Source organism: Rhinoderma darwinii, chromosome 2 (assembly GCF_050947455.1).
Source record: "Rhinoderma darwinii isolate aRhiDar2 chromosome 2, aRhiDar2.hap1, whole genome shotgun sequence".
Lineage (NCBI taxonomy): Eukaryota > Metazoa > Chordata > Amphibia > Anura > Rhinodermatidae > Rhinoderma > Rhinoderma darwinii.
Genome location: NC_134688.1, coordinates 162,509,499 through 162,523,442, shown reverse-complemented (window position 1 = coordinate 162,523,442; position 13,944 = coordinate 162,509,499). Strand labels below are relative to the sequence as shown.

Sequence of the window (13,944 nt, the reverse complement as noted above, 5' to 3'; positions counted from 1 at the left end):
TAACAGAGCGATCGCTGTACCTGTCCGTTAGTACCGAGGGGACCTGCTGTAATACACAGCCGACACCCGCAGCGTATGGAGCGGGCACAGCACATGAGCCCGCTCCATACATCAACCGCCGCACCATGACCGGCAATTAAGTCATAGTGCGCAAAGGGGTTAATGCACAGCGGATGGTTCAAAGTGAAAATTGCAATTTTCCACTGATATGCCATTTTAGTGCATAATATGTTGTGCCCAGTTTGTGCCACAAAAGACAAATACCTCATAAAACGTTAAGCGGGTTCTCTCGGGTATGGCGACGCCATATGTGTGGGCGCAAACTGCTGCTTGGGCACGCTGCAGGGCTCAGAAGGGAGGGACGCCATTTTGCTTTTGGAGCGCAGATTTTGCTTGGTAGTTTTTCTGTTTTGGGTTTCGCTGGTATTTCAGTTTATAATGTGGGGGGCATGTGTAAGCTGTGCGGGGTACATCAGGGTATATGTAATCTGTGCGGGGTACATCAGGGTATAATATAATAAGAGGGTATAATAATGGGGTAAATAAATAATAATCCGCAGATATGTGGCCGGTGTCGCACTGATAAATGGCGCCTGATCCTATCCGCTTTTGGAACGCTCTGCACATTTTGCATCGCCATATTCTGAAAGCCAGAACTTTTTTATTTTTTCACCACCGGAGCCATGTGAGGGCTTATTTGTTGCGGGACAATCTGTAGTTTTCATTGGTACCATTTTGGGGTACATGCCATTTTTTTTTTAATCACTTTTTGTTCAATTTTTTTGCAATCCTGAGCAAAAAACAGGAATTCTGACACCGTTTTTTAGGTTTTCTTTTTGCGGCGCTCACCGTACGCTATAAATGACATTTTTACTTTATTCTGCGTGTTTGTACGGTACGGTTATATACCATATGTATATAGGTTTGGTCCTTTTTTTTAGCGTTTGCACAATAAAATGACTTATGTATAAACAAATAAAATTTCGGTGTCACCATATTCAGAGAGCCATAATTTTTTTATTTTTTTGTCAAAAAAGCTGTGTAAGGGCTTGTTTTTTGCGGGACGGATAGAAGTTTTTATTGGTACTATTTTTGGGAACATGCGACTTTTTGATCACTTTTTATTCTTTATTTAGGGAGCGGTGGTGACCAAAAAAATTGTGATTCTGTCGTCGTTTTTTATTGATTTTTTTTTGGGTGTTCATCGTGCGGGGAAAATAACATTACAGTTTTATAGTTGGGGTCGTTACGAACGCGGTGATACTAAATATGTGTACTTTTTTAACGTGTTCATTTTTTTTCTATAATAAAAGTCTTATTATAGGAAAAAAAGCATTTTGTGTTTATATCACTTATAACTTTTATTTTTACACTTTTTTAAAAACATTTTTATTACTTTTTTTAACTTTTTTTTACTTGTCCCACTAGGGGACACTTAGTCTTGCAGCTTTGATCGCTGCTAGAGTACATTACACTACACACGTAGTGTGATGTACTCTAACTGTCATTGTGACGTGACTGTCACACTGACACGAAGCAGAGGAGGAACGGCCGGAGGCTGTTCCTCCGAGGCTTCCGTGCATGGCAACCCGGAGGTCATTATCTGACCTCCGATTGCCGTGACAAGCATCGGTAGCCCCCACGATCACTTCGTGGGGGCTGCCGATGTGCTTCAAACCACTTAAATGCGGCGACGGCAATCCGTCGCCGCACTTAAGGGGTTAACTGCCGAAATCAGCGGCGATGGTCCGCTGTCCGGCGAGACTGATGTCTCAGCTGTCGGGGACAACTGTCAGCGCGGGTCTGTCACTCTGTGTTTACACTGAGTGACAGTTTGAAATGCGGACGAAAATGCACGTCCTGGTGCGGGAACTAGCAGCCGACCAGGACGTGCATTTTCGTCCTTGGTCGTGAAAGGGTTAAAGCCGCACTACCCCTAGAAATAATAAAATAAAATGAAATAATAATAAAAGTCTGCAGTGTTTGTCAGTCTGCAGGATTTTCTGCATGTTCCTGAACAAACAGTCATGTAGAAAACCTGCCAAAAACTCAAGTTAATCTCCTGATTGTTTTTTTTTTTTTCATATTTGGCTGTCAGGTGAATGAAGGGTGGGGCTTAGACAAGGGGCGGGGTTTAATGTTCTTTGTCTCCTTGCACGCAGAGCAGTGGGGGAGGGCTTTATAGTGTGACACAGGTTTCTGAGTAGGAGGGGGGAAAAGTAATAGCTTAAGATGCATATAAAATAATTATTTATATATTTCTCAGTTTTGATTACAATGAGACACAAAGGACCAAAGGAAAGGAGAAGATTAAGGTAGAAGAAAGATATACAAAGTAATAAAAAGTCCTAGAAATTTCTATGTATAATGTTCCTTTTGAATTAGGGATAAATCCACCCAAAACTGAGCTGGGGGCGGAGGGGTCAACTTTATTAGCATAATTAATTAATTTGATGATGTGGCTTTTTATAGCTAGAAATACTGAAATGTGGCTAAAGAATTGGAATGTAAGCTATAAAATATAAGAAGGGGCAATGTAAATATATGGACAGGTGTAAGGCAGCACTGTTCTGTGAAAGTAATGCTTTCTTCACTTTTCCTTGTTAATGTGAGTATGCTGGGTGGGTTACACTGGACAGTGACAAAAGCAAGTAGTGTGCATGGAAACTAAATAGAGCCACAAGTATCGGGAACTGCTCACACAGTATATATTATATATCAATATGCCCATGTATTTACTTCTAAATCTAGAACATAATATTCAAATCACGCTCAATAAAGAGATGACACAAATAATGTGTCCGTTTTATTAATGCTAGAGAACAATATTACAGCAAAATGCTTTGAAATTAGAATATCACAAGTACTGAAGTGTAAATAAAACTATCCCATTTAGATACATATAAAACATTCACTCCTGATTGCAAGATATTAGTTCCACGCATAGAACTGGAAAAAAATTAAAACTAGTGCTACGAAGCCGAGAAATCCCCCTTGCACCAACACTTTCACAGACCGAACTGTCAGGCAATAGTGTGAGAGTATATACCTTTTCACGTCTAACCGTATAAAAACAAATATAAAGCATGCGTTATGTTTCACAAACCATATCAACCCCTTAAACTAGTCTACACATATACCTTTCCATCAGGGGAACCCATGAACGGAATCCAAACTGAAACAAACGGAAACCATAGGTTGATTGATTTCAAAGGTGACGGATCCGGCGCAAATGGTTTCCGTTTGTCACAGTTGTACAAGGGTTCCGTCATTTTGACAGCATGAATAGCGCAGTCGAAACCTATGCTTTCCATTTGTTTCAGTTTGGATTCCGTTCATGGGTTCCCCTGTCGGAAAGTCAGACGGAAGCCATAAACGGAGTCCCTACGCAGTTGTGAACGAAGCCTAAGATGATTTGAAACCGATAAATATGAAAAAGTACAAATACACTAGATTCTTAGGCTCTGTTCACAGCGGTGTCATGGTTTCTGTTTCTACATGAAATGGATTCTTTAAGATACATAAAAGTAATGGATCCCATTGACTTTTTATGGGCCATTTAGGTTTTTGTTTATTAACTGGATAGAATAGTGTAGCATGCTACACTTCTCTGTCAGAGAGCAATGGAAACGTGATGTTTAAGAACTAATGAAAAGTGTCAACAGAGCCTAAGCCAAGGAAGAATTTCCACTACAAATTTGACGTCAACACCAAAAAATGCTTTGGACCAGCTTAAAGGGGTTATACGGTAAAGTAAAACGGATTGGTCGGGGTCTGACTGCCCCCGCCGATCAACGGTTTGAAGTGGCCGCTGAACTCTGGTGAGCGCTGCTTCCCATCATTGCATACACAGCTCCTTACTGCACAATGCTGCCGCATTCGTAGCGGATGGGCACAGTATTACAGCTTTCTCCATTCAAGTGAATGGAGAAAGCGGTGATACTGTGCACAGCTGTTGCAGATGTGATGGCGTGGTGCAGTAAAGAGCGGTGTACACAATGAAGAGGAAGCAGCTCTCCCCGAAGTGCTGTGTCCCCCTAAAAATGCTGATCAGTGGGGGCACAGAGAGTCGGATTCCCACCGAATAGGCCATCAGTTTTAAGTCATTGCAAAACCCCTTTAAGTCAGATTTTGTACCGCAAAGATAAAGAAAGTTGTTCCGGCTGGGTGCCTACTCCAAATTAACGCAAACAAACATGTATACAGGATCTGCACAGGGAGAGCGAGCAGCTCAGCCTGAACAAATCACTGTCTAATGGGTGCCATAAAAAAAAGGTATTTTCAAATAGGGTATAGAGAAATACAGTACAATAGGCAGTGATTCAATGGTACATCACACATCTTACCAGTGACTAGGTTATCACCACAGTTGGTCAGCAGGTTGACAAAAAACAGATAAGCAAATTACATTTGTACAGCGGGTTTGGTGTAGGTAAAGCTCTTGAAATGGGTACAGGAAAGTAATGTATCACATGCATAGCAATGCACCAAGCTGAGCAGTATATATGCAGTCAATGCACTCATGCATTTTTTTGTCATATTCTTACACATTAACATCTTAAATATCAGCCCGTGGAATAAGACCAGTGTCTGTCACTGGTGACGTCTAAATGGATACCAGGACAGAGACCGGTTTTAAACCAAAGCCATACATACAGCCCATTGTATAAGACACCTTTCTTCGGCAACAGTGATCCAATGACCATGGATGTCATACACAAACAAATGATAGTTAAAAAAAAAAAAAGCAGCAGATTTTTTAATTCTTGCCATGTGGACATGAAAAGTTACATTTTAGCGTCCATCAGTGGCCTTTACGGACATAGGGTTGACTGCTGGAATTGTACTGTACACAACCACGTTAGTTCTTGCCAAGATGAAAGCAGGACCTAAGGCACACACCTGGGCATATAATACGTGATTTAATTCTTGCTCCTGACCTGCGAATATTCTCCTCTTATAACCCATGTAGGGAAGGATCACTGTTATGAAAAGAAAGACCTCTCTATGCATTTAAGGATAATCCAAAGAAAAGAAACACAAAAAAACAGAACCGAGAAAAATGTGAGGTACAGGATAAAACATGCTGGAAGATGAAGACAGAAGCCCCTTCCACGGTTTTAGGATACATGCTGACAAAAGCAATACAATGCAACATAAGCACATCTCTTTCTTAACGGTTGATAACAAATGACAAAAATGAGAATGTCTTTCCCAGAGTAGTAGAATACAAGAAAAGTAGTGTAATAAGAGTCGGCTTAGAAAGTGGGGAAAAAAAACAGTACCCAAACGCATATTCACACCACCTTGTGTCTTCCATGTTAGTGGCATCTGCAGATTTCTCTGCATTGAAGTTAAACACAACAAATTTAGTAGGCAAGCAGCCAGCACAAGCGTATAGAATAGAGGGAACCTATTATGTCTGTAAGTTGTGTGTTATTTTGTGAGATAAACATGATGTATTATTCAACCGCATCAATCATTTCCAGTGGTGGCAAGTCTAGACCGTGAAATAAGTGCCTAGAGCATTGTAATGGAAGTGGACAGTCCGTATAGAAAAGTATTGCTAGAAAACAGAAAAAGTCCAACAGAGAGAACTTTCAACCTGAACCAAAGGTAGATGTGAGAATAGGACGTACCAAAGACATTTTTTTATTTTTTTTTATAAACAAAAAGTTGACAGCCTCTCTGATAATGGTAGCCACATGCTTATTAACATGTTCCAAGCACACTTGACTACTAACTTATTTACCCGAAATTAATTTGACATTCTCTCTTGTGCCTCTTGAAATATTCAATGGCAATTCCCCTTGAATATTTTACTGAAATAAAAATTATAGATTTTGGGTTTCTGATGACCAAAGCTTAGAAAATGCTAAACATTGGTCTAAAATGCATTTCTAAACAACCTACAACTGGTTTATACTTTCGTCATAGGAACAGAAAAACAAAAATGCCTCAAACATTACATCACGGACACTAACGGCGCCCGACTGAACCCTTTGACTTTAATGGGTTCCGTCGGGTCTCCTTGATTCTGTCCGTTGTTTTACCCCAAAAAAATGGTGCTGCATGCTGCGCTAATTCTTCTGCCATTTTACAGCAAAACTGCGACCGAGGCTGCTCATAGTCTCCCTTCACATCTGTGTTGGTGACTATCTTTAAAAGGATCAGTGCCCCGCCCCCCATTTACAAAGGGACTGGTAACGCTCGAAAAACAGGAACACACAACACAGAATTCCGAAATTGTTATTTTATGGGGAATGCAAGTATTTACGAAAACCAACGTCGGGGTGAGCCCACGGGTCCTTTAACGCAACTCTCACACAAAGTGTTGGTGCCGTTTTTGGCTCAGCTCTGAGTCATAGCCAGAAGAGGTTCCGAACGGAAGAAAAGATATAAAGAAAAGACTGATGCATCTCCTTTCTTTTTGTCTTATTTTTAAAAGGTTCTAGAAAAGTGAATGGAAGGCCATAAGATGCACCAAATATTGGTCTAAAATAAGCCAACCAAAATGTGCTGTAAGGAAAATAAAGAGTATAACAGGTCTAGCAACACATGACAAATTTATCATACAGCATGAATCACTGAAAAATTTGGCGCATTTTTGCTTGCCTGGTGTAGTATTAAGCCAAGTTCCAGTCAGTAGTCCTAAATCTGCCCAAATGACTTTTCCTTGGTAAAGTTTTTATTGTCTAGGGGACTGACCTTATTGTTACTTTTTGAGCTGCCTGCAGATGACCTCCCATACAATATATTTTATTCAACACTGGCTACAAACAATAATGTAGTTTTAAGGGGCCTTTTCAGAATCAGCGGTCATGTTTACGTACATGACGAATAACACTATTTCTGACCATTATATAAGGGTCTGTTCACATCACCGTTCGCTTTCCGTACCGGGGTTCCGTCTGAGGTTTCTGTCGGGTGAACCCTGCAATGGAAAGTGAAACCACAGCTTCCGTTTCAGTCACCATTGATATCAGTGGTGGCGTAAACATTGCTAATGGTTTCCGTTCGTCACTATTCCGTCAGGTTTCCGTTTTAACAACGGAATCAATAGCGGAGTCAACTGCGCTATTGATTCCGTCGGAAAAATGGAAATTTGTCGGAATGGTGACGAACGGAAACCATTAGCGATGTTTACGCCACCACTGATATCGATGGTGACTGAAACGAAAGCTGTGGTTTCACTTTCCGTTGCGGGGTTCACCCGACGGAAACCTCCGACGGAACACCGGAACGGAAAGTGAACGGTGATGTGAACAGGCCTCGACTTGCATTCTGCATTCTGCATTTTACATCAGTTTCCTTAGTCTGCAGGCTCTATCTCGGTCAGTTTTTTCCTTAACTCAACTCCAGGAGGGGAAGAAACTAGTTACTATGTTGTATCCCATACACAGTACACAGAGAAGGAGATCCTGTTCCCCTATATCGCACTCTCACACACTCAGAAGCAGCACGGAGATTATACAGCAGTAATGAGCAGTGTAGCTGCGAATCCAGCTCTGGGGTTAGATAGCAAAACACTCACTAGAAGCAGCAGTAGAGGGAAGCCCACTCTTCCCTCTCCATCAGCAGTAACCTGATCTCTTAGAGTGCCCGTATACGTAGTAGCTGTACAACGTAGAAAAACGTTACACAGTTGTACCACAAATTTCTGCGGTTCTACAACGCATGTGTAGTTTTGCCACATTACATACTACCCCAGTGCGGCCACTGCATGTACAGGCACTGTCAGTGAGACTGATAATACATCTCATCACTGCTTCACTGAAGATGGATTTTACACGTGAACCTCGTGTCATCCATCATGCCCTAGAACCTGTCCACAAAAGGAAATAGTCGGCAGTGATAGTCGAAAACAGCCAGGCACCATTTCAAACATGGAATTTTCTAGGAATGTGAAAAATGTGTATGTCTACATTATTAAAGGGGTTTTCCAGCCAGTAAAAATTGATGGCCTATTCTCAGGATAAGCCATAAATAGTTGATGGGTTGGGTCCGACTCTAGAGTCCGCCGCCGATCAGCTGTTTTGAAGGGGGTGCAGCGCTAATACGAGTGCTGCTTCACCTTCATTTCTACTTGCTCACTGTGAATTTTCGAGACGCATTCAGCGTCAATTCACAGGTATCGCAGCCTTTTCTCCCACTGAAGTGAATGGGAGACGAAGGCTGCAATACCTGTGAATCACCTATAAATGTGTGTCGAAGATTCACAGTGAGCAAATGGAAATGAAGGGGAAGCAGCGGTCGTACGAGCGCTACACCCCTTTCATAACAGCTTATCAGCGGGGGTCCCGTGGGTCTGACCCCGACCCATCAGCTATTGATGGCCTATCCGGAGGATAGGCAATCAATTTTTACTGTCTGGAAAAACCCTTTAACTGTTTTAGGTACCAAAACTTAGAAGGTACATTTGTCTTCTGTAATATTGGTGTAAACAAGAGCACACCTCACCCTTACTGCATGCAAGACACCAAACTATGTTTTCTTTACCAGTTAGTTCAAGACCTACATGAAAATATATTGCAGTAACTGTTGCTATAGCAGCTACATATGGAAGCATTTGACATCTAAATCCAACAAAATACCTTTAGTCAAATGAACAATACAGTTGTTTGGCACTGTTTTTTGCTTTTATGCTCATAACTACCTCACTACCTGGAAATAGAACAATCACAAACCTAGAATGGAATAGAAGACTGAGAAGAAATAACCAAGTAAAAGAATCTTCAGATTTAAAGGCTATGGACATCAAACTCAACCATATAAGAGCATTTTAGCCTACAAATACAATGTATGATCTAAAAAAACATACTGCAGTTTGATTTTATAGAGCTTAAAAATGCTCCAACAGGGCAGAAATAATGAAAGGATGTGTGAGATGCTCCATCTAGCTCGAAACTATTTCTAAGGGAAGCAAATCTCAAAGAATCCTCAAAGCTCATCCATTTCAATGGTCTAAAATAACAGCTGTCCCCGCAGGAACTTTTTTTTTTTTTTTTTTTAGATGGAGGAAAAGACATTTAAAAAAACGGTTAAGAAAGATGTCTACAGTTCATCATGGCCATGAATACAACTCTTAATTGAGTTTAGTAGGCACTGCAAACAGAGAAGTATATTCAATGTTAAACATACACAAGAAATCTTACTGGTAGAATTTATGGCTTATTGTACACCAAGGCCTGGTTACTATCATTATAAAACCATATTAATACAAGGTGTGGGGCATCAAATTCTAAAAAGGCTGCATTATGGGTTAGTGCAATTGTAGCTCAACACCTTTTTGTAACTCTATAGAGTCCATTCCAAACACGTCTAGTCTACATGAATGATTAAAAAAATAAAATCAAACGTAAGTGCTACCACTCCATACATGATAAAATCCATAAAAACTATTATATTATTAAATTATACTGACAAATCATACTCCTACAAACGTTTAAAACAAAGTGCAATCTATGTCTACAAACCCTTACCATAGTATAAACTACTATAACATACAGGTGTTTACTGTACTACATACTTTCAATAGAACCCTAACTACCTAGCAGCTAAAAATATGGGCACCATCTTCGTCACTAAAACTAAGGACAGTGTCCTCATCGTTTACTTCCTCAGCATACTCTTCCAGCTGAAGGCTACCAAATGAGTAGTTATTTCTAGGCATTGGTGAAGAGTTTAACACTATTGGGTTCCCATACACAAGCGGGTGACTGAAAGAATCGCCTATATCTGAATCTGTATCACTTGATTCACTACCACTGCTAGTAGAACCATCAGTTACACCACCCAAGTGCTCTTCGACTTTAACAGGAGATCGTAATATTGGGCTGTATTTGGATCGCCTACTCTCAAAAACTCCATTTGACATCATTTTAGATTCTAAGGCAGCCATTTTGGAGAGATGGTCTAACCTCTGCTCTTCAGCTCTATGGTCTACTACAGGTGTGGAGGATATCTGACTTAAGATAAAAGGATCGGTATCAGAATGGTTACGGTAGCCACCCTTCAGTTTCTGAATATGCGGCCTATTTAATGGGGTGTCATATTGTGCATAATCATAGTCGCAGCTACCAACACAATTATCGGGAGTTCTCCGCCCATTATTATTGTACACATTTTCTGAAATATATCTCGGAGAACCGCTCCTATTCAAGCTCATGTTTGGACTCGATCCCTTGCTTCGAGGTGACAATGGACTAGCTAAGGGACTACGACTAGTTGGGGCACTAAACATTTCATCTATCAAAGAGCTGTGCCTGGGCATTTTAGGGCTGTTGCCAGCATAAAAGGACATGCCAGCTGAGTCATCATCAATGTATTCTTCAATAATATTAGAAGATGACCGAACAGAAGACATTTGTTGTTTCAATTTAGAATGTTTAAGATAATCATCTGTTCTATAGGTTCCATTACAATGAAAACCACCCTCATCCTTGTCATTTGTTTGGGACTGCGAGCGTTTTAAAAGTGCTCTGTAAATATCATATTCGCTATCTACATCACTGCAGTCAATATAAGGAATTGAGTTACTGCTGCCATGAGCAGCCCGGGATGCTGGACCTGTGCTTGGCTGGTGTGCGTTCTTCATGTTCTGCTGTATATGGTCTTTTGCGGCTTCTTCCCCATCAATTGTCAAATGTGTTCCTTCATTTGATTTCTTCTCCAAAGGTACTTTCTTGGGCGATGGACTTTTATGTTGCACTAGCACCTCAGTCACTAACTTCTCCTCTTTGCATGGCGATAAGCTTTGTACCTCATCTGGTTGTGAACACGGTACAAGGGTTATCTTAGGGCTCTGCTGTGAAAACAAATTAAAAATGTCATGCTTTTAACATTAACTCTAAACAAAGCAGACAAGAGTGCAAAAGCCATTCGGCATCAGTGAAGAAAAGTCCTCATAACTATCTCGGCTGCGAAGGCTAAAATCGACTAAACGTCTGTGAGACTAGAGCTCCAATTTAGGATACAATCTGAATGTATTTAAAGTGGTTTTCCCATCTTAGACATTAATGGCATATCATAATATGGCATAAATGTCTGACAGATGCGGGTCCACTGACCCATCCCTGCCTGATGAGGCGGCCGCTGGTCATCGCATTCAGGCTGAGACTCCGTGGAGAGGTTCCTGGAGTTCTGAAACAGCCGAGCTTGCTGTCCACACGGTTTTCGTAACGCTCACTCACTTTTATGGGAGGTAAGGAAACAGCGTTGACGCCTTTAAAAAAATAATAAAATGGTGGCGTTTTTTTGTGCGGTATGTCCTGCGCGGAAATCTTGCAGGTATATAAAAAAAAAAAGTTTACTTACCCCGGCTGTAGTCATGGCGACGCATCCCTCTCTTCTGAGCATAGCCTGGCCTCCTGGGATGACGCTGTAGTCCATGTGACCGCTGCAGCAGTCATGTGGGATGAAACGTCATCCCAGGAGGCCGGCTGCGCTCAGAAGAGAGGATCGCGTCAATATACTTGCCCTTCTGCAGTTTTTTTTTTTTATTAATTTCAAATTAAAAAAAAGATTATTTTTCTCGCACTTGCAATTTTTGTGGCGGTATCGCAGTGATTCTGCTGCCAGAGTCGTGACACATGCCTCTTTGTTGCGGGTTTTGCCTTACCATTGTATACAATGGGGTAAACCTGCAACAGAAGAGTAACGATTCTGCAGTATAATTTTTCTGCAATGTAATGCGTTGTGGAAAATGCATAGCATATACGCCTAGTGAGTTCCTACCTTTATAGATATGGCGATAACAATTATGTTTTTTTACATTACTTAAGGGGGAAAATGGTAAAACATGAAGAGTATTAGAAAGTTGTATAACTTCTCACCATGCAAGGATTAGGTTTATTAACACAATACTAACAAAAACTATTAGGAATATCTGTCCTTACCTTATCGCACTTACATTTGAATACAATCAACGTAAACATTTCTTTGCTTCGGCAACATGCAAATTGTATTTCACTTCATATATCCAAATCACTCGTAAGGCTACATTCAGACGAGCGTAGCCAGCCTCCGACTTGAAAAACGGCAGTTTTTCACATCCTAGGTGCACCCGTGCGGGACGTGTGGTCACGGATCCCCCATAGACTAGAGTATGGGGGATGTGTGACACGCAGGAAATTAGATGTCCTATTATTTCACGGACCCTTCACACGCTCTGTTGAAACAACTGTCGTGTGAATGGCCCCATTGAAATACATGAGTCCGTGTGACGGCCGTTTTCTTAACGGCCGTCACACGGACGAGATACACGCACGTCTGAATGAGCCCTAAACAACCTGCTTCAACAGACTAAGTTGAATGAAAACCATGTGATGGAATTACTAACTTGTTTTGGCACCTCTGAAATCTGATCAGATGAGGGGGTAGATAAACTTCTTATGGAACAAAGCTTGCTGTGCTTCCTGCAAAGAAAGTACATGACAAAAGTAAAGCAAAACAGCATAACCTTTCAAAGGTGCCAGGGCAAACAAAAATAACATATGGTACATATACATAACAGTAAAACAGCTATGACATGTTCACCGGACTATACAATGTAAATAATGATTAGGCAACTACTGCTGCGCTGTATCAATCACAAGGTATTCATCTCTAGTCTATGTATACAGTAACAAACCTCTAATAAATACTCCGATAGGACCACCTCTTACCTCTCAAACTGTACTTTTTTGTGTCCTCCTTCCTTCACATAATCCAAAACTTGTTTTTGTGTTCGGCCACTAATGAAGAAAAACATAAAATTGTATTCATATTAAGTAACTCATGAGAGTATGTAAATATATCACTTGGGTGATGTCATAGGTAGAAATCTGTACAGTTTTAACTACTCAACCTATTAAACCCTCAAAATCTGTTCCAAAATGCTGCAGTACGTAATCTAGATTAGACAGAGTTGTTGTCTTGGATAAGTCATGGTCTAAATTACACCACAGTATTATGTACATACAGTAGAACCATGCATACAAAGCCTGTCTTTTCAAATGATGCGGCAATGATGTCATGAATAGAGCAGACACTAGACAACTCATCTCAATATAGGAGCAGGATGAAACAACTTGTACTGTGTGAGCGGTTCAGTTTTATAAAGTTGGGCACTCGCAGTCATTATGATTCAATGTATGGAGTTTAAATGGCCAATAGAGAGCTAGCTTGTTTTCTCTCAATGGGTGACTGACCAGTCTCTGAAACTACCCAACCCAGTCCTGTATCTATGGATATGAAAAGGAACTAGGTATTCTATAAAGATTCTAACAGCAATACTTAGCTATATCATTTTTTTCAGGTGTGTCCACAAATATGATACTACTCAGACAATATATAGTTTTTATTTGGAAAACAGTGATGTAACTTCATTTAACCGAATCTTTAATTTATATGCACTATTGCATACATAACTTCTATATCACAATAGTGCTTGGATCCATCCTGCCTTGTGTCAATGATCCAGACAATTTTATATAATGGTGTGGAAAATGTTTTCTTGTGCCACACAAGGTGCTTTTATAGCAAATCAGCATTAAATGCCATATCCTATCTGAGTATTGTTGCTGACCATGTACATCATTTTACAGCAAGTGTCTATCCATCTTTAAACATGGAGTTAGGGGCGTGGCCTGGACCTCGACGGAGTAAGAGCTCCCGCTCGGCAATGCACTTGGACACAATTATCCTGACAATCCCAGCCGGTTGATGCATGCAGACACCCTCTACCGTGCCAGCAAGGTACAGTGACTGCACGGGTGAACTTAGGAAGCTGATCCCATGACCCGCACAAAAAAAATCCCTTATCGAAGGCGGAGACCGCATGGCACAAAACGGCGCCGGCTCCCAAACTCCCAGGCAGCTGAGGCAAACTGAACAGGCTGCGGAAGCAGCGGTGAGACTGGAGCAATATACTAGACCCTCTGCCTCTACAACCTGCAAGGATAG

General features: G+C 41.0%; 1 protein-coding gene across 5 annotated transcripts in view; it reads right to left on the bottom strand.

Annotated features, from left to right (window-relative positions):
• The window catches only part of FARP1 (FERM, ARH/RhoGEF and pleckstrin domain protein 1), a 247,209-nt gene that overhangs the window by 29,399 nt on the left and 203,866 nt on the right, over positions 1 to 13,944 (bottom strand). For 2 of the 5 annotated variants that reach the window (XM_075852409.1, XM_075852411.1), the window contains exons 11-13: positions 12,666 to 12,734; positions 12,341 to 12,416; positions 10,570 to 10,807 (exon numbers count right to left, since the gene is read on the bottom strand). In XM_075852409.1, coding sequence (XP_075708524.1) covers positions 10,570 to 10,807; positions 12,341 to 12,416; positions 12,666 to 12,734 — 383 coding nt within the window. The remainder of the gene's footprint in view (positions 1 to 10,569; positions 10,808 to 12,340; positions 12,417 to 12,665; positions 12,735 to 13,944) is intronic. The other 3 variants (XM_075852410.1, XM_075852412.1, XM_075852413.1) reach the window with 3 other exon arrangements.